Source organism: Xiphophorus hellerii, chromosome 11 (genome assembly GCF_003331165.1).
Source record: "Xiphophorus hellerii strain 12219 chromosome 11, Xiphophorus_hellerii-4.1, whole genome shotgun sequence".
Lineage (NCBI taxonomy): Eukaryota > Metazoa > Chordata > Actinopteri > Cyprinodontiformes > Poeciliidae > Xiphophorus > Xiphophorus hellerii.
Window position 1 is genome coordinate 1,045,265 of NC_045682.1, and position 19,683 is coordinate 1,064,947.

The 19,683-nt window shown below is 36.5% G+C and overlaps 1 protein-coding gene across 2 annotated transcripts in view; it reads left to right on the forward strand.

Annotated features, from left to right (window-relative positions):
- Positions 1–19,683, forward strand: part of slc37a2 (solute carrier family 37 member 2) — a 40,869-nt gene that overhangs the window by 13,777 nt on the left and 7,409 nt on the right. For both annotated transcript variants that reach the window (XM_032576472.1, XM_032576471.1), the window contains exons 4-12: positions 1,646–1,724; positions 1,808–1,943; positions 4,164–4,240; positions 6,297–6,463; positions 6,562–6,599; positions 7,264–7,404; positions 9,545–9,635; positions 12,219–12,281; positions 12,413–12,498. In XM_032576472.1, coding sequence (XP_032432363.1) covers positions 1,646–1,724; positions 1,808–1,943; positions 4,164–4,240; positions 6,297–6,463; positions 6,562–6,599; positions 7,264–7,404; positions 9,545–9,635; positions 12,219–12,281; positions 12,413–12,498 — 878 coding nt within the window. The remainder of the gene's footprint in view (positions 1–1,645; positions 1,725–1,807; positions 1,944–4,163; positions 4,241–6,296; positions 6,464–6,561; positions 6,600–7,263; positions 7,405–9,544; positions 9,636–12,218; positions 12,282–12,412; positions 12,499–19,683) is intronic.

Genomic DNA, 19,683 nt, shown 5'->3' on the forward strand with positions numbered 1-19,683 from the left:
TAGCACGTGTGCCTGTGTGGCTACTATCGATTGTAGCAACCTGCGCCACTCACTGGATGTAGGGAGAAACAACAGCCTCAGCTTTCTGCTCTGTGTTACACTAAACATCCGCCAGCAGTGTGCTAACAGCTTATTGATCTTAGGCAGGAATTTGTTCATCCAACCAACTCCCTGCATCCAGTTGGTGGCGCAGGTTGCTACAATCGATAGTTGCCACACAGGCACACCCGCTAAAAGGAAACAAATGCATCCAGTACAACACTTTCATTCTAATGACTGAGAGGTTGCCAGGCAACTGTGCCTAAAGGCAATTCCAAAAGCAAGCAGACAATGTTTCCTAAGCGAGCAGAGAGCTCTGCAAGAGCGCGAGGAGAAAGATTTGAGTACGAAGATTACAAGTTTTGAGAATACAGACAGGAAGTCCTGTTTTCAAAATGAAAATGTAAGCAAACGAATTATGGCAGAAAATTCACTCCATACCCACCCATCCTCTCTGCTTGGCTTTGTCTCTTAGCTCTGCCACATTTGCTGGAATTTTTCCAAATTTGCCATGGACGGGGTTTAGCTTTCAGAAGTTAGTTACACTTGAAAGAGTTACAGCATGCTTTCAGAAGAATCATGGCTGTTGATGTTTTTTTATCTGTTTAATATTAATATCTATCTAGATACATTGCTCCTATCTTTAGATCGATATAGATGGCTATCTATTGTCTATCTACCTATTTAGACAGATACATAGCCACACAGTTACACCCAGCAGAAAAGAATTTGCAAGCGAGCAGAGAGGTTTGCAAGTAGAGAGTTAATCCGTGCAGAGAAGTTTTGTGCATGAGGAGAAAATTTGAGCGTGAGCACAAAGATTTGAGAGAGCACAGATCTTATTTGAAAGAGAGCAGAAGTTTTGAGTGCAAGCATTACAAGTTTTTTTTTGTTTTTTTTATAAAAGATGAAATCCTGCTTGAAATCCAAGTATTACAAGTTTGTAGAACAAAGAAATGAAATTCTGCTTTCAAACTGAAAATGTGTGCTCTTGAGTTATGGCAGTAAAATATCTCCATATAGTAGGGGCCGGGTTTATAAGGATGTGGGTCCCTGTGCTGGAGCTAGTTTGGTGGCCTATTCACTACTGAAAAAAAGTTGTACAAATGTAAATCACAATACAACAGTAGGTGGTACTATAGATCAGTGGGTATAAATTGATTCATAATAAGTTTAATTCGTCCTCTGGCCATTAGCTCAGTAATATTCTCCTAAATATGTACTATAACTTTATAATTTTTAAATACTTGAGTCAAAATATTCACCCCTTTGAGTTGTTGATAAAGTTTGACCCAGGTGACAAGTGACCCTTATATCCAGTTATGACTTTCTAACCGACGGAACCATCTTATGATGACTAAATCATCTAAGTCAAACATTTACCACATAAACCTTTATTTATTCAAGATTAATTGACAAGCTTCCTTTTAAATATTAATAAATTTTGTGGAAATTCTTTGTTCTGTTTTGGTTCATAAAAAGGTGTTAGGGGGACCTATTCCACTAATTAAACTTACTAGTGTTCAGATATTTTATCGTTTTGACTACATACTTATGCTATTTAATGTCACTAGATTAAAACAGTTTACCTGTGGCCTTCCTGCAGATCAGGGCAACTATCAGACCCTCTTTGGTGTCCTGGATAACTCCTTCCTCGTCGCCTATGCCATTGGCATGTTCTTCAGGTTGGTAGCTGCAGCCTTTAGCTCTCCAGGTTAAAGGTCTGGGTTTCTCCACCGACTCACTCAGGTCTTTTCTCTCTCCCCAGTGGGATCTTTGGAGAGCGCCTTCCTCTGAGGTACTACCTGAGCTTCGGGATGGTGATGAGCGGATTGTTTACATGTCTGTTTGGCCTCGGCTACTACTGGAACATTCACTCTTTAGGGTACTACGCCTTCGTCCAGGTATGCACATACACACACACACCTCAGACTGATAGATGGTATAAGATCTGTTTGGAAAAATAATGACATATCACACTTTTCTTAGTTTGAGTTACCTAGGTAACATGATTTAATTATTCTGCAGTTTGGCAAACCTTTGGTCTGCATTTGGAAACCGAGACTTTTAATATTCTAAATTATTAAATCTAACTACAAAGAATTCTGTCATGAAGTGAGGTGTAGATGGTGAGGGAAACGCAACAGACCCAGGATGAAACGAGTAAGATGGTTTTAATAAAGAATATCCAGAATTACACAGTCCACAAAACCTGACAGCACGACTGAGCGGACGCCTGGGCTCAACGTTGGTAGCGACAGGATAAACGAGGGACAATAAAGATAGACTGGTGCGACAACAACGCAGAATTGACAAGGACCCGACGAGGAACAAGGAACACAGGTGGGGTTAAATACACAGGGAGTAATCACAGAAACGAGACACACCAGGGAACAATCAAGGGGAGGACAGGACAACAAAGAGACTCAAGGACACAGAAACTCGAAATAAATACACAGAAAAACACAGATCATGACAAATTCTGTCTCATACTGTGTATCAAAAACTAAGTGGAAAGCGGAAGCACCTGGGTCAGACGAGCTATTTTTTGCTGACCAAAGTCAGGCCAGAGCACAACAGCCAGGTTTCATTTATCACTCAGCTTGGAAGAAACTTTGTTTTGTGGACGCACACTCCAAGCACCGCTGAAAACAAAAGGCATCGTCAGGAGAGTTTTGTTTCACTTCGCTATTTAAACTGCGTTCGACCATTAGTAACCAAATCCAGCTTACGTCACTGTTGTTCAACTCAGAAATGTGTCAGAAACATTCAGATACAGGCTTGTTTTCATTTTGAATGCTTTTTTCCTTACATTTATGTAAGAAAAAGGTCAGACAGAAACTAAAGTCTTCAAAAAAATGTCTTCTTAGCTTTGCTTAAAACCAAAAAGTACTTTTATAAATGTGATTAAAAACCTGAAAATTAGTTTGACTTCCCAAACTAATTTTTGGGAAGTCAATTAAACAAGAAACACTTGTTTAATGTATCAGTTTTGCTGGGTTCCTATACCCTCTTTTTTTGTTAGTTGTCTTTTCTTACAGTAACATTGTTTGTTACAGTTGACAGTTGACTTAATTCAGTTCCTTATTGTAAAAGAAAGCCTGACTATAAAAAAAAAAGGCCTTTTCATTTGATTATATTTTTTACTGCAAAAAAGTATCCAAATCAACCTATCTATATGTGAGATAGGTTGCTCTCACATATAGAGAGATCAACCTATCACACATACAGTACAGACCAAAAGTTTGGACACAACTGTGTGTCCAAACTTTTGGTCTGTACTATAGGTTTAACCTAAAAGGTGATTGTTCAACCTTTGGTACATTTCTTCAGATCTTGGCATGATTTGTGACTTTGTATTGTTATAAATTTGCTGTTTAAATTATTGTTGATTAATGTAAATAATCTAATTTAAAGTTAAAATTTTAGCTAAATTTTCAAATGGAAATTTTAACTTAACTTTCCAATTATGTGTTTAATCCTGATTAAAACATGGCTCAACAAGGTGATTATTGTTATTGAGTTATTTGTTGAAATGTCATCTGACACATTAAATTGTGACAGAAAAGCAGAAGAGAACCATAAATAGACAAGTGCTTTCTTTTCTTTATTTATTCTTTTGAGTTAGATTTTGTTCAAAAATGTGTTTGAAGCGTTAAAATCCAGTCTTCTGAACTGGAGAAAAAAAAAGAACCTTTGTTTTTAGTTTGTATTTGAAGTGTAGCTTTGAGGAGTCATTTGTGCTTCATTCCCACACATGACTTCCCAGATGGGAAAGTGGAGTAAGAAGCCAAACCTCTGTTCAAAAACATGTTAAAAAGTACTAAATTTAATGACGTTGTCAACATTAAGAATAAATGTACTTATTAATAAGGTGCTTAAGTCATTGTAGGTGTTGTAGCTGTTGGTTAGTTTTTCTCTTCCCTAAATAAAATGCAAAGATGTGAGTCTTCACTCACATGACTCACAGGGAGCCACATGACTGCTCATGCATGTCTGGGCTCATGTTCTGCAGCTTTGGAGACAATAACAGTCCTTCTCCCTCTCCACTCATTCACCTTTTCATGTTCAGTTTCCTGCTGTAAACTAATGAAAACGGGCTTCTGTTGTGTTTGACACTGCAGGTGATGAACGGGCTCATTCAGACCACTGGTTGGCCCGCTGTGGTGGCCTGTGTCGGCAACTGGTTCGGAAAAGGGAAGTGAGTACAGGGAGGCAGTTCTGCTGACTCTACAGAGTTTTGGAATCGACTAAATCACACACTCGATCACGTTTTAACAGCACCGCAACAAAGCACCAACAGAGGCAACATTTAAATGGTTCATACTGACTCAAATTTGAAATCAACTGACCCATGAAATCATGACAGCTTCACATGGACAATACCTGGTGTCAGTGTTGGTTTTCTGCTTCAAGATTAATTCAAAATTATTGAACAGAGGGGGAGTGGAGAACAAATCTAAACATATAAAGAACGCTTAGTTGAGTTTTTTTAAAGCCGATTTTGAGATTTTCAGTTCTGCTGAGTCAGTAGATGGCACCAGGCTGGTGCTGCTGCACATGTTACTCAACTGCTGTTGCTAGGTAACAAAAGAGGGAGTGATTTAGTTGAGTTCACCAACCTAGCTTAGCTGATCGTGAGAGGCTGAGTGGCTAAAGCCTTTCCTTTAGAATGCTGTACGGTTCTAGATCGGACTTTAGTGAAATTATGAAAAATTCTACCAGATAATAATCTATTGATATTGATCAGGTGTCTTTTGCGATATATCTTGTTATTGACTTTTGTTCAGCTCTCTGTAAAATTAACTTGAGGTTAAAATCATGTTATGATGTTATTCCCTCATCAAAACGTACGTGGAGTGTATGTTTTGATGAGATTTGAATTTACATACAGTTCCTTAGACTAGCAGCAGCAATTAGCAGACACCTGGTGGAATTATGCATCTGCTAAGCTTATCATAGGAACTACGTACTTCTCAGTCTAACACTCTCAAGAATTGTTGTAAAAGACATGAGAAGCACTGCTGTGGTGACTGCCTCAAGGCAGAGTGTTGGAAATAATAAGAGACAGAGCCTCAATTTCAAGGCATTAAGATTTTGAAGTCAAATTTATTTTAAATTATGTTTGTTATAAACAGCATTTTCATAATAATTGAATGTAAAATATACAATGTGCCTGGAAAATACACAATATATTTTCCAGGCACAGAACCCTTTTTACATAAACCATACAACACAGAGCAAAAATAAACTGCAGCAGGAATATCTATGCTGAAATATAACATGAAACCAATTCCAGCCTTTTGAATAACTTTTAATTCTTTTGTTCAAGAACAGTTTTTGTTATGCAGCAGGACATTGAATCGAAGCACCATCAGGAAATGGTTTAAAAGAAAAAGAAAGGTTTAACAGGAACATAGACAAAATCTGTGCTTAGGATTTATGTAGATAATATGGCATGACCTTCAATTGGTTGCTCATGCTTGAAAGCCCTTCAGTGTGTGTAAATTAAAACAATTCTGAAAAGAAGAGTGGATCAAAATTACACAATTTTGGAATGATAAAAGATTATTATTTACATTTCTGCAATATTTTAATACCCAACATTAATTAGTCCTAAAATAAAAGTTGAAAGTCCCCAGGAGTCAAAATTAGCTTTTTCTCTTCAATCAAAAACACAAAAACAATATTATTGTGAATTCTTTCTCCTTTACATGCACAACAATAAAACAAGTAATTTTTTTTTATTATGACATTTATCTTGATGTTTACAGTTGTTTAATTTTTGGGGTAAATTATTTTTTATCTTGTTTTTCTGGAAAATGTTTATAGTTTATTTCCAGTAATAAAAATTTGAATTTCCTTTCTACAATCTCAGCGGAGTTTATCCAAGTATAATGGATGCCTAAGTGTGTAAAAAAAACTCACTAAATGTTTTTGACATGATTTCGGATAAAATAAAAATAAAAGCAGACAAAAAAGTAATTCTTTGTGTTGTACTTAAAATGTACAATATAAAATACCTTTGAAATATCATCCTAAAACAATTGCAAAAATGTTTATTGGCTCCATATGCTGGAGGGACACATTTAAACCATTCTTCTATTTCTGTCAGAAGAAACACTTGTTCAAAGGGTTGCAAGTGGCCTTGTTTCACACTTTGAACAACCCTGGTTTATTATGTACAATATACACCAGAAGCAGGATTGTGCAGCTAACTGTTCAGTGTTTCTTGTTTTCATCTTTCTAATGGTCAGGCGTGGATTCATCATGGGCGTCTGGAACTCCCACACCTCGGTGGGAAACATTCTAGGTTCCCTCATCGCTGGAGTTTTTGTCTCCTCAGAGTGGGGGATGTCCTTCATTGTCCCAGGACTCATCATCGCTGCCACTGGGATCCTCTGCTTCTTTTTCCTGGTTGAAAGTCAGTTTCTGCAAAGAGTCGTTTTGTTGTGTTGGATCAATTTGTTTTGTTTCTGTTTATAAGTGTGACACCATCATCTCACTCTCTATTCACTTCAGAACCTGAAGATGTGAACTGCTCTTCTCCTCAGCATCATGTGCGTTTTAACCTAAGCTATTTAATTTCCCTTTGGGATCAATAAAGTGTTTTTGAATTGAAATTGAATTAAGCACTTCTACTAGGGATGCAAAAACAATTAACAATTTATGATTAATTGCTGATTAATGGTTAAAATGATAAAAATTAGTTACAATGTATTAACGTGCATCAGATTTTCTTTTAGTGTTGTAGTTTGGCCCCCATACAGCAGAGAGTGCCGGTGGTCATACTTAAGCGGAGCCACTGATACAGAATTAAAGATGTCTGCCATACCTGAGCAGAGAAGAGAAACTACCATAGGAAACTACGATCCAGACAGTCTGGTGTGGGATGGAAAATTCACTTTATGTCTATGTTTAAGTTTAATAATGTGAGAAAACTGTAGTTTTCTTTTAATTCAGTTGGTATCTAATTAATCTGACACAAAATACCGTCAACATTTTGTATATTTTTTCAATTCTGCTTATTATGAGAAATGTAGTCTTGTATGTTATGGAAAGACAGTCGAGCTTTTAAGAAAATGCCCACCAATTAATCTACAATCGATCGATAAGATCAATCAACTTTAGATTAATTCATTAATCAATAACTTGCATTGCTACTTTCTCCTTTTTTCCTGAACCATTCATTTTTGAGCTCACAGCTGTGTGTTTGTATGTCAGATCATTCAGGAGGACGTTGAGACCGAGCCTCTACTGCAAAACGGGAACAGAAGCATCAATGGTGCCGTCTCCACGGAGAGTCCGAAGATCATACAGGAACACTCTGAGGCCATAAGCTTCTATGGGGCTCTCTGTATACCTGTAAGCATAAATAGTTGAATTCAACTGATTTTTAAAAAAAAAAGAAAAAAGATTTGTCTGATTTTGCTCCAGATATAATATTATTGTGCTGCTCACATGTTCCAGCCATAGTCTTTGGCTCCATGTAGTGGTCTGAAAGACAAATTGCATATTTAAAATTATAGTAGAAGGTCCATTTCCATTTGACATGATTATGTTTATTTTACCAATGGCTTTGAGGTTGGTGGACCTCCCTGCCATCACCCAAATCTTTAGTTTCTTCCATGGATTCTCCATAAAATTCAAGTTGTGAACATTGTTACTTCCTGTCAGAAAAAAATATGTTGCTGATATTAAAAGATTACTTTAAGCCTGGGTCAACTGTAAGGGTATGAATGATTTTAGGCCTAATTATATCTGTGAAGCTTCTATCAGCTTTTCACTCTACTCAATCCAGATTGATGACCTATAAATTGGATGAAAAGACACTCAACAATAACCAGGAAACCAGTACAATGATAAGTAATAAAATGCATTGACTCAGTGTGTTTAATTTTAAAAAATTACTTTTTCTCCTGTGGAAATGTTTTGTTTAAAATAATGTGACTTCAATAACATCTGCAAGACCTTGAGGAGAGGATTAAATGAAAACAACACAGGAACAATCTGAAAACCAACTAAATTTAGGAACTGGTTATAAACTCAGATTCATGTAAGTTAGAGGTTTAAAACAGAATAAACAAAACAGGATACCATGTTGTTTTCTTGTTTCCACATTCAGCTGAGAAGTGAACAGTCCCTCTAGGATTTCATGTAATTTTTTTTGCAATCCAAATCACTGATTTTGTGCATACCTGTCAAGTCTCCAATTTTGGCTGAAAAACTACAGTATTTTACCTCCCCTCCCCACAATGCTCCCGTATTATTATTTTCCCATAAATATCCCGTATTATGCTGCATGCTCACGCTCTCCGTTTGTTCCGTCAAACCTCCCCCTCACATCAATTGCTCTAGCTCGCAGCTCTTGCGGGTTAACCCTACCCCACTCCCTGGTGCCCCGCCACCCCAATAACACTAGCACCAGGCGACAACATTTCCCCTATTCTCAAGTCCAAAACTTGACAGGTATAATTTTGTGGTGCTACTTAAGAAATAATTGCAAGGAATGTTGCAATACTTGTTCCTCATTAACCCTCATCCAAAAATACCGTATTGCAAGGTGTGCAAAATAATTTCCCTCCACTTTAATGGAGAACAGTGGGATGCTGCTTTGATTGGTCCTTTGCTCTTATGCATTATGGTAAATGTGAGTTCTTATTACTTGTCATATCAATCACAGACAGTAGCAGTGTTTCAGTTGACCATATAATTGTGCAATTTGACATTTCAAAAATAAATTCTTTTTTTTTTGTCAAATTGGTATTTTTTCATCATAAGTTTTTGCTCTAGGATGAGGTGGTTCCTTGGCTACATCAAAATTGGTTTATTTGTCAAAACTGCAATGGACACCCTGTTTTTGCATCACACGAGTCACATGATCAACAATCGGAAGTTGCCACTGGCACAAACCACAAAGATGAGGATAACAGGAAGTAGTTCATGGCGCACTGTGCTTTTTAATGATTTATTGTGTGTACAAACTTATTCATGTGTGATTTTAATTGTGTTTCATATTTAATGAAAATACCACAAATGTCATTTTTCGACATTACCAGAATATTGACAGTTTTGTGCTCATTTGTAATGGAAATTCAGATTGTAATTCAACATCATGTAAGTCTGAGGCAGCAGCATAGAAGGAATAAGAAATAATGTCACTTGTAGGTGGGAGCTGTCACTCACTTAAACCCAATGTTTTTGAAAGCGGGGATCTATTGATTTCGCATGACTTTCCACAATCACAGAATTGCAAAAAACTGGAGACTGATTATTAAATCTGTTCTGTTATGTTTTTGATACAATGACAGTCATTAGAACTTCTTCACCTTGTCCTCAGCTTGAGATTTTCCTTTTTTTACAAGTTGCTCAGTTGGGTTTTTATCCTGTTTGTTATTGCTGTTGAAACCAGCAACCGTAGTATCAATCCATGGCATGTTTTTATTGCAGCACAGTGAGAGAAGGATCATTAAAATGCCTTCCTGATCTTTTATGTGTCCCACAGGGAGTGGTGGAGTTTTCTCTCTGCCTCATGTTTGCAAAACTGGTCAGCTACACCTTCCTCTACTGGCTTCCTCTCTACATCTCTAATGTTGGTCAGTATTATTCACACATTTTGACCTAAACTTTGCTTACATTAGAAATCTTTATTCCTACCAATATCGAAATCAATTCAGACGTTCCTGTTTTAGGACCTTTAGGAGTTCCGAAATTATTTTTGGTAAATATCAAGAGTAAGGAGAGAGGGAATTTATTTTAGCATTTATATGTACTGTTTTCAAATTAAGAAGGCTACTTGATCTAAGATGCTACATATTTAGAAAGCCCAAACGATGACGGTGAAACAAGGCCTTTATGGACACAGGCAGAAAAGCTGCTCAGCGAGGAAAAAGCCATTTCTCTGGAAGCAACAAACAACAAAGCCAGATTACAGTTTGCAAATGCATTCAGGGACAAAGACCTTAATTTTTTCAGTCTTTTCCTGTGTTTTGCTTAAACTAAAATTTAAGTTTTGCTAATATAAAAATAGTTACATTTAAAGGAGAAGTAAGATGATAAAAAACATCATGTGAAAATAGTGAAGGGACATCTCAAGACATCATGCAGGAAGTTAAAGCTTTGTTCAAATAGGTCTTTCAAATGGATAACGACTTCTAAGCATAGCACAAAATCAGTTAGAAACTGTCTCAATTACAACAAAGTAGACGGTTAGAAGTTGCCATCACAAATCTGTGTAGAATTAAAAAGGTTTTCGTGAGTAATATGATCTGCAAATCTGACGTAGTTACAACAGTTCTGTCAAGCTTAATGGAACTCTACCCCAGCAAACTGTGGTGAGAAGCTTGTGGAAGGAAACCCAAACTGTTTGACACAAATACAAATCAAAAGGCATTTTTTCCAAATTTTGAGGAAAGTAAAGAGATTAATTGATAAACATTTGGCATTTATTTTAGGAATCCTAACTGACCTGAAGCAGGAAAAGTTGAGCCTGAATGTCCAACAGAGAGGTTGCAGAGTTTCCTCCAGTGTGTTGCCTGGTGGACCGCGGTGGCTTTACTTGCCCCCCGCCAGTTTTTATTAAAAAACGTTTTTTTCCTTTCTTTCTTTTCTTTTTTTTTTTTACATAAACAAGTGACTGCAAGCGTCTTTGCTGTGTTGAGCATTTCACTGGCAGAGCAGAATTGTTCCCGAAAGATCAGTTGGTTTATACAGGCACAAAGCCAATCACACCGCTGGCTGCCTCGTGGTTGCATCTCTCAAGTTTACCTCGGTGCCGATAGCTCACCTGCTTTCACCTGTATGAACATTTATATGAGAACTCATGTTTCTTTGGATAATTTTTCATTGAGGTATGAGTCAAGTTAAGTTTAAAAGTCACTGTGTTTGCTCTGCTCCCGCATATCAATGTGAACCACAAATGTAGGTGAGCTTTAAGTGTGCAGTAAGAACGATGTATCTTTTTGAACAAAGAATTATGTGCGGCGTGTGCGTCTACATCTCAACACGCTGCCCAGCCCATGACTCTGCGTCTGCACTGATAGAGTTTATATATATGTGTTCTTTGTTAGACGGTGTGTTAGTCAGCCGGTGGCTCAGTCCGTGGAGGAGCTTTCACGCTTACCTTATCAGGATGTCATTATTGGCTGCACGATTCTTCAAACTGCGCTATATAAAATGCAACTCTACCTCAGGCCGAGTTGCTGCATGCATGAAGATCAAAAAAACTCGTCCCATCTCTTATTAAAAACTCAAAAGACACAAAATGGAAGAGCTATTAGAGCCACATAAATTTAATCTCCCCGTTTGTCTCTCTCTATACAGCAGAGAGATGTGCAGTGGCTCATCATGCAGGGCTGGTCCAAGGTTTTATGAGGCCTTGAGCAGAATTTGATTTAGAGACCCCTCTTGTAATTTACTGAGATGTATTTGTGAACAAACAGAGCTCAAACTCAAAGGTTTAACAAAAAATGGAAATAATTGGTATATATTTTTTTGTTTTTTATTGTTTGTTGTCTTTAAGATTCTATAGTTGTGGGTTTAAGTATTGTCGGTAATGTATTTCAGTAACAAAATTACCTAGTAATATTTTTACATTTCCTGTCAACTTAACATTTTTTAATTCAAAAACATGGTGGACTGCTGGTAGACCACCTCGACGCCCTGACCACAAGGCCTAGCAAGTTTTCTAGGGGAAACCCTGGGTTATGTTTTGGTTGTTGTTGTTATTTCATGTATGTAAAAACCTGGTTTATATTGCTATAAATGTTTTCAGTTTCAGTTCACTGTATTTTGGTAAATTATCAACATTAAACACAGGAAACAAAAACAATAATAATAAACAAACCCATAATTTGGGTTTACCAAAAAAGGAATAGGCTGAAGCCAAAGCTTATACTTGCCTAAATAAATTCATACCCACTCTTTTGAATGTGTAAATATACTTTACTACTGTTCTTCTTTTGTTTGCTTTTGTGTTAAATTTGTTTGTATATAACTTTGTGTACTCTTTCATTACTCTACATTCAATAAAGTCAAACCAAACCAAATATTATATATTAAAATAGTCTGGTAGAAGAAAGGAAGAAAATTATGCGCAATTTTCATGCAGTGCAAAATCTTGTCTTTTTATACAGTATGTAACTCTATGTTTAATGTGTGAATTCTTTGTTTTTTCTCAGCACATTTTCAAGCAAAAGAAGCGGGAGACATGTCAACGTTATTTGATGTAGGAGGGATCCTTGGTAGGTTTTGATTGGGCAGTTAAAAATACCTAAACTTACCTGTTTAAACTTATACTTTTTTGTTGTCTAAGACGCAAAGACAGTCAAATTAATCTTTTGAATCAGTTCTGATGCCTCCTTTGTGTCCACAGGAGGCATCATGGCCGGCCTGGTGTCTGACTTCACTGGGGGAAGAGCGTCAACCTGCTGTGTCATGCTGATTGCTGCTGCACCTATGGTGAGAAATCTCTCATTTAGCAACTTTATGATATAGAAACACACTTTATTGAATTGATTTTGTTTCCATCAAATTGTAAAGGAAATTTAAAAACAAACTTATAAAACTTTGCAAAAAGAAAATGCAAGTTAGCCGTGTTTCCATCTTCTGGTTTGGAGCGAATCAACCAGTCAATCAGATGTTGATGCACCGATCCATTCTTTCCTGTATCGGTTCTGATATTGAAAAAAAATCTAGACCAGGAATCAGTGACAATATGCCCATCCATATGGGCAGGCCTATTCAATCTAATTCTATGATTTTTGCTCTAAGCGGCGTCATCCTTTATCATTTGTTTTACATTATATTCAGAATTCCTAATTGCACTTTCTAAACTATTTGAAAGAAGATTTGCTGCAGTTTATTTTTTAGATGTTTGACCAAGCCAATCTACCTATTGTTTTTTTTTTGTTGTTGTCAGTTTCAGTTTTCTTATTTATTTTACATTGACTGTTATACTGAACAAAACAACTCTGCAGTTTTTACATGTTTGACCAAGCTTGTGAAGTTTTGGTGTTTTTAGGTGTGCTCTACTGGTGCAGAATTATAAAATAAATTTGTCTTATTGTACTTTTATTTCTATATTTAGAAAAAGAAACATTTTAAGTCAATTATTCACTGCTTTTCTGTATCAGATTGGCTAATACTAAACCTCAGACATTTAATCAGAAGTAAAAGAAAAGGGATTGGTCCAAACCCTAGCTAGGGGTGGACAATATGGACTTAGAATTTTATTGCAATTTCTGTGTACATTATTGTTATTGTAATAACGCTAAAAATTATGTGAACAAAATACTTACAGCCTTATTGCTTCTTTTTTTAGGCATTTGTTTGTCTTCCTAATTTATAGCATGCTGTACCATGCTATAAATGCATGATTAGACTTAGACTGACTTTATTGTCATTTTGCATGCACAGGGTGTATACAGAACGAAATTTCGTTGCATACGGCTCAGGACAATGTTTTGAGCTTTCAATTGTGAGGATACAGCATTTATAGTGCCACAAACACAAATACTGCTCTTGAAAATCATTCCCATGCCATGTGACGTACCCTTTTTCAGAACGCTACTTACTTAAAGAAGTATGATTTATAATACTAGACTGCACACAGTAACTGCATCCAATCATATTTTCAAATTTACTGATCTTTATGCGTAAATAATAGAGAAAATGGTAAAAACAACAATTCCAATAATACAGCCAGTTTTGTTTTTATTTGACATCATTAACTGAAATTTATCAAATTTCTTCTCATGATGAAAAGTTTTTCATCATGAGCAAACTTGCTTTCATCAAACAATACGACAAATGCCTGCCCCTCGTTAATGTTATGTGTGGCTACAATAAACAAGGTACAGGTTGCAAACTAACAGGTGCCACACATCTCAGAAAAGTTTTGTGCCACAGGTAAGGCAGAACTTATTCATCAAATGGGTTTCCATTTCCCGTTTTGCACCTCAACTCTTTTGGAAAAGCCAGCATCCACCTGAAGAGAGCATAAAAACTTTTTTGCAAAATTTAGGAAGTTATTTCCATCAACCTTTTCTACTTCAAAATGTGCAGAAAAAACATTGATGGAAACAGTTACTCATACATTCCAGAACAACAATTATCTGTAATCTACTCCAAGGAAATGTGTTTATGTGACAGCAGTTAATAATGTGTATTAACAAAAGATCATTGATTATTATTTGTGCTAATCAGTGATCATAATCCTTAATATTTCATAAGTCAGTTGAGTCAAACAGGGATCAGATTTACAATGAATAGAAATGGAGTGTGAAATAAAATCCTAAACAAATAATAAAAATAACTAGAAAATTTCGGAAGAAATTTAGCCGGGGCCTGCCAAGGCGTGCCCGTCGGTTTGGGCCCGGCGTTGTCACGCTACAAATTAGCATCAATGCTAAAGAACGCTGCAACGTAATCAATAGCATGTGGAGAATCACAAGAACGTTAAGTAAGGTGGACGTGCACCATTCAGTAAGATTTAAAATTTTCTCAAGGCTTTTATTTTGGAAGTTTTGTTAAACTTCATTTGAAAGGGCCAAACTAATCCCATGCGTAATAGTCATTGGGTTAAAATAGTTATATAATGCTCAAAACACAAGTAGTTGATGTAAAAATATTAAAGGCTTTTATTTTGAAATGTTTGTTAAGCTTCATTTCAAAGCGCCAAACTAATCCCATTTTTATCAGTGCTTTGGATAAAAAATTCACATAATGCCCAAAAGAGCAAATACCTGATGTAAAATTGTCAAGGCTTTTAATTTGAAATTTTCAGTATGCTTCATTTCAAAGGGCCAAACTAATACCATGTGTAACAGTGCTTTGGATGAAAAAGTCAAATAAAGCCAAAAAGAGCAATTACATGATGTAAAAATATTCAAGGCTTTTATTTTGAAATTTTCATTAAGCTTAATTTTTATTGCCCCAATAAACCCATGTCTAATAGTCATTGGGTAAATCAGTTATATAATGCTCAAAACACAAGTAGTTGATTTAAAAATATTAAAGGCTTTTATTTTGAAATTTTTGTTAAGCTTCATTTCAAAGGGCCAAACTAATCCTATGTGTAATAGTCATTGGGTTAAATCAGTTATATAATGCTCAAAACACAAGTAGTTGATGTAAAAATATTAAAGGCTTTTATTTTGGAATTTTTGTTAATCTTCATTTCAAAGGGCCAACCTAATCCCATGAATAACAGTCATTGTATAAAATCAGTTATATAATGCTCAAAACAGCAATAATCTCATGTAAAAATTCTCAAGGCTTTTATTTTGAAATTTTCAGTATGCTTCATTTCAAAGTTCCAAACTAATACCATGTGTAACAGTGCTTTGGATGAAAAAGTCAAATAAAGCCAAAAAGAGCAATTACGTCATGTAAAAATATTCAAGGCTTTTATTTTGAAATTTTTGTTAAGCTTCATTTCAAAGGGCCAAACTAATACCATGTGTAACAGTGCTTTGGATGAAAAAGTCAAATAAAGCCAAAAAGAGCAATTACGTCATGTAAAAATATTCAAGGCTTTTATTTTGGAATTTTTGTTATATTCAAGGCTTTTATTTTGAAATTATTATTATGCTTAATTTTAAAGTTCCAAACTAATCCCATGTGTAACAGTTACTGAGTTAAATCAGTTATATACAGCCCATAGCAGCAAGTAGTTCTAAAGGCCAGTTCAGTCCTGATCTGTTTCAACTGAGGGTTCCACTATATATAGAACTACAGTGATGCGTATTTGTAGTCCTAATCAGCAGCCTCTTGAGTTCCGTTGCTATGTTAAATAAGTTTCTCACCAAGGTGTGAACTGTTAGTGACAGAGCCTCAGACAGCCTAGAAAATCCTGTCGCATGACTTTGCTCTGAAGCACCGTGACAGAAAACCGTACGATCTAGATAAATTTCGAAAACATTTTACCGGAGCAGACATGCGTATCAATGTCAGGACCGATTTTGATACCAATCGTGCGATATTTGTGGGCGTGATGGCGATTTCAAAATTATTTTAGGGTGAAAAAGTTCTCTTGATTTCTCACTCTAATCAGTGAGAGACGCACTCTAATTTTAGGAAAAATGAGAAACTTTGGGTCGCTTAGAGACAAATTGTGGACAAACCGTAATTGGTATCGACGAGCCGTCTTCACTTTCGAAGAGATCACAGACGTATCTACAAAATGAAATTTGAATGGCATTTCTACGTGAATTCGTGACGACACAGAAAATCCTCAAAAATAGGGTATTTCTAAGATTTTTCCCATTGACTTATAATGGGGTTTTTTTCGTAGTTTTTTGCGAATTATGTCGCCATGTTAACCCCGAATCCCACCAAAAGTAATAGCTCCAATGGCGTGAATTTTCTGCACGTTTTGATACCTCATTTGTAGGTGTGCACGCAGCAGTACGAGCCGCATTAATGGTTACGGATGAAAAATAAAGAATTGGGAGAATAGCAATAGGTTCCTGCCATTGCTTTGCATGGCAGGCCCCAATAATACATACCAATTCAGTATATTACAATATTTATTTGAGGAACTTTTCCTCTTGAGTGCCTTATTATTGGCCCTTTGAGATCTAAAAATATTACAAATAAAATATATTATTATTATTTTGTTATAAGACCACTAATAAAAAAATAAAAAATTATAACAGCTGTGCGGACTTATTGATACTTCCTATCTAGATGCCGATATTTGGTCCCCGAGTGTAAAGCTAAGTGGTTTTAAACCTGTTTTGTTCTTGTTGCCATAAGTTTCTAAAGTTCATTTTTGCATTCTTTCATTGTTTCTCTTCTTTATCTGTTTACCCGTTTATAATTTTTTAGGTATTTTAGAGGTATGCCAACCAATCGGCTACCGATCATAATCGGGCGATTTCCGTGAAAAAGTGTATGGTCAGTGATCGCCGATCACTGTCTCTTGTTGCCGATCACACAAACCGATCACCTGTATCTCCTCTTTCCTTCACACTGCGCAAGCGTGCGGCAACAAATCCTAAGCGATATGATCAGGAAATTTAACGCTCTGAGAGTGACTGGGGAAGTTTGACTTGAAATTACCTCCGGAATGAAGCACGTCAACATGCATAAACAGAACAAATCTAATATGACTGTTGTAGATTCTGTCTTTTCCTCTATCTCTTTTAGCCTCATTCGAATGCTTACACACACACAAGCTGCAGCTTACATAACCATGTTTATATGTGACTGTTGCCAGTCATCACAATCTCTGCCTCACTTGGTTGCATCCATAAGGTGAGTTAAGTGTGGCCCAGCACTGGACGGTGAATGTAACTCTGTATCTGTTCCATTTGTATGACATGTATGGCTTGTAACATTTGGTCATTTTTCGGCATTAAAGCCTGTTTGTATATATAACCAAATCTCATTATTTCTTAAGCTAATTTACACTGAGGGGTTCTGGTCAGGTATTGAAACTGGTTAACAGACCTGGTGGAGCACAGAGACAAAAATGAATAAACTCCAACATGACATTTATAAAGCAAGCACTTGACAGAGTTTGGCTACATCGAGGCTCAATGCAGGAAAAAAAGATATCTGGAGCGGCCAGGCACCTGGTAAAGCCGCGCACAGCTACCAACACTCACCCGGATGAGCTTGGGTTATTTATAATTTGCTTGGTTATTTATATTTGCTTAGCTTTCAGAAAGCTAAGCAAATAACCCAAAAAATTATTTAAGTCAACGAGCTAGCGGTGTAAGACACTGGTTCTGCTCTCGCTGTTGGACCGCCGCTATGAGCTACTGGTAGTAATATTTTACAGACCGAGCGCCACTCAACATCCACCAGACTGAACTCTCATACCGAACAGCCGCTTGAAGCTGCAGCATGTAAATGAAACAAACAAACAAGAAGATTTTACATATGTATTAAAACTTTCACTATCTCCTAACATAAGACAGATAATCTCTGAAAAAAAATCGATCTCCTCTGTCTCCTCCCTGTGTTCTGCAGAATTACTCACCTCGGTCAGAAACAGCCAATCAGAACCAGTACAGAACAGCTAGCCATGCTGTCAGGAAGTTTTGAATTCAGGATTGTTTATTCTGATGCAACCTGCATTTGACTTTGAATGAATGTTTCCACTTTTTCTTGACATTATTTGATATAGGCAGTGCTGTGAGATTTAGTTGACTCGTGTATAATTTAGAGTAATGAGAACCTTACTGTTAAACATTATTTTACTGATTGCTGGTTTTTCAGTTGTCCTTTTGACAGAATAACTGCTGTATTGTAGCTGCAAGTATTTTGCATGTTTTATGTCTAAATTAGTTGAATTTATTGCCAGATCATTTTTCCATTTTGCCAGATCACATTGTAGCATTTATACCTAACGTGACAAAATTACCAACTAATCCAGGTGATTGGCCGTGATTGGTGATCGGCAGTGATCGGCCCTCATGGGTTATCGGAATCGGGATAGGCAGCAAAAAACCTGATTGGAGGATCCCTAGTATTGATCACTTTTAATTATGTAATATTTATATTTGTTGTGCATTTATGTCACAATAAGACTGACATGTGCATAAGACTGACATGACACTGTCATAAACATGTGTCATGTCATGAACATGAATAAGTCTTCATGAATATTTATGACTGTTGTCATAAAGTGTCATTTGGTAAATAATGACACTTTTAATGCAAAGTTGACATTATTCAAAATGTCTTTGTTATGACAACCTGAGATTAACCAAGAATCATCACCTGTCATAAATATATCATAATAGTTGTTAATTATCAAAATCAAAAATTTGCTGTTTGACCAGAAAGCTGACTCACCTCACTTGCAAGCAAATCTACTTAACATTATAAATAAAGTTGATCGATTGGTTAAAGGCCATCATTTTCAAAAGGTACTTTTAATCTGATTAACAAACCACAGCTTAATACATATTCTAATTTAACAAATATGACTGTAGAGTGTGTTTTGAAAACTTTATAATTTTTTTGTGAGGATTTGGGTTTTTCTCTGTGTTAATTTAGGTTTTTGTGTCATTTTCAGTTAATTGAGGCTCCGTGTTGTCCTGTGAACCCATTGATTGTCCCCAGCTGACCCTTGTTTCTCCTGATTGTCTTCCTGTTTGTGTAATCCGACCTGTGTCACTTGTTCCTTGTCTGGTCCTCGTCTTGTCGCGTCTTGTCTGCCATCAAGTCTGTCGTTTGGTTCATTTGTTCCAGTTGCTACCAATTGTGAGCGTTAGCCTTCCGCTCATCTGTGCTGCCTGGATTATTGTGTTTTTTGGTTCATTAAAACATCATTCTTTCATTTCAACCTGGGTCTTCAGCATCATCCTGACCACCTCTCACAGCAAATCATGACATTTTTACCCCTATTATTAAAAATACTGAGCTATGTGGAGAAATAGAGAGAAACCTGATGGTAGAAATCAGTTTGTTTACAGGTATAAAATTCATCCATCCATCCATCCATTTTCTGTACGTCCTTGTCCCTTAGAAGGGTTGGGAGGGGTGTTGGTGCTTATCTCCAGCTAACGTTCCGGGCGAGAGGCAGGGTACACCCTGGACAGGTCGCCAGTCTGTCGCAGGGCAGGTATAAAATTCAGATCCAGATATCCAAAAAGTGCAAATTTACCCTAAGCCATATTTGCTTAGTGG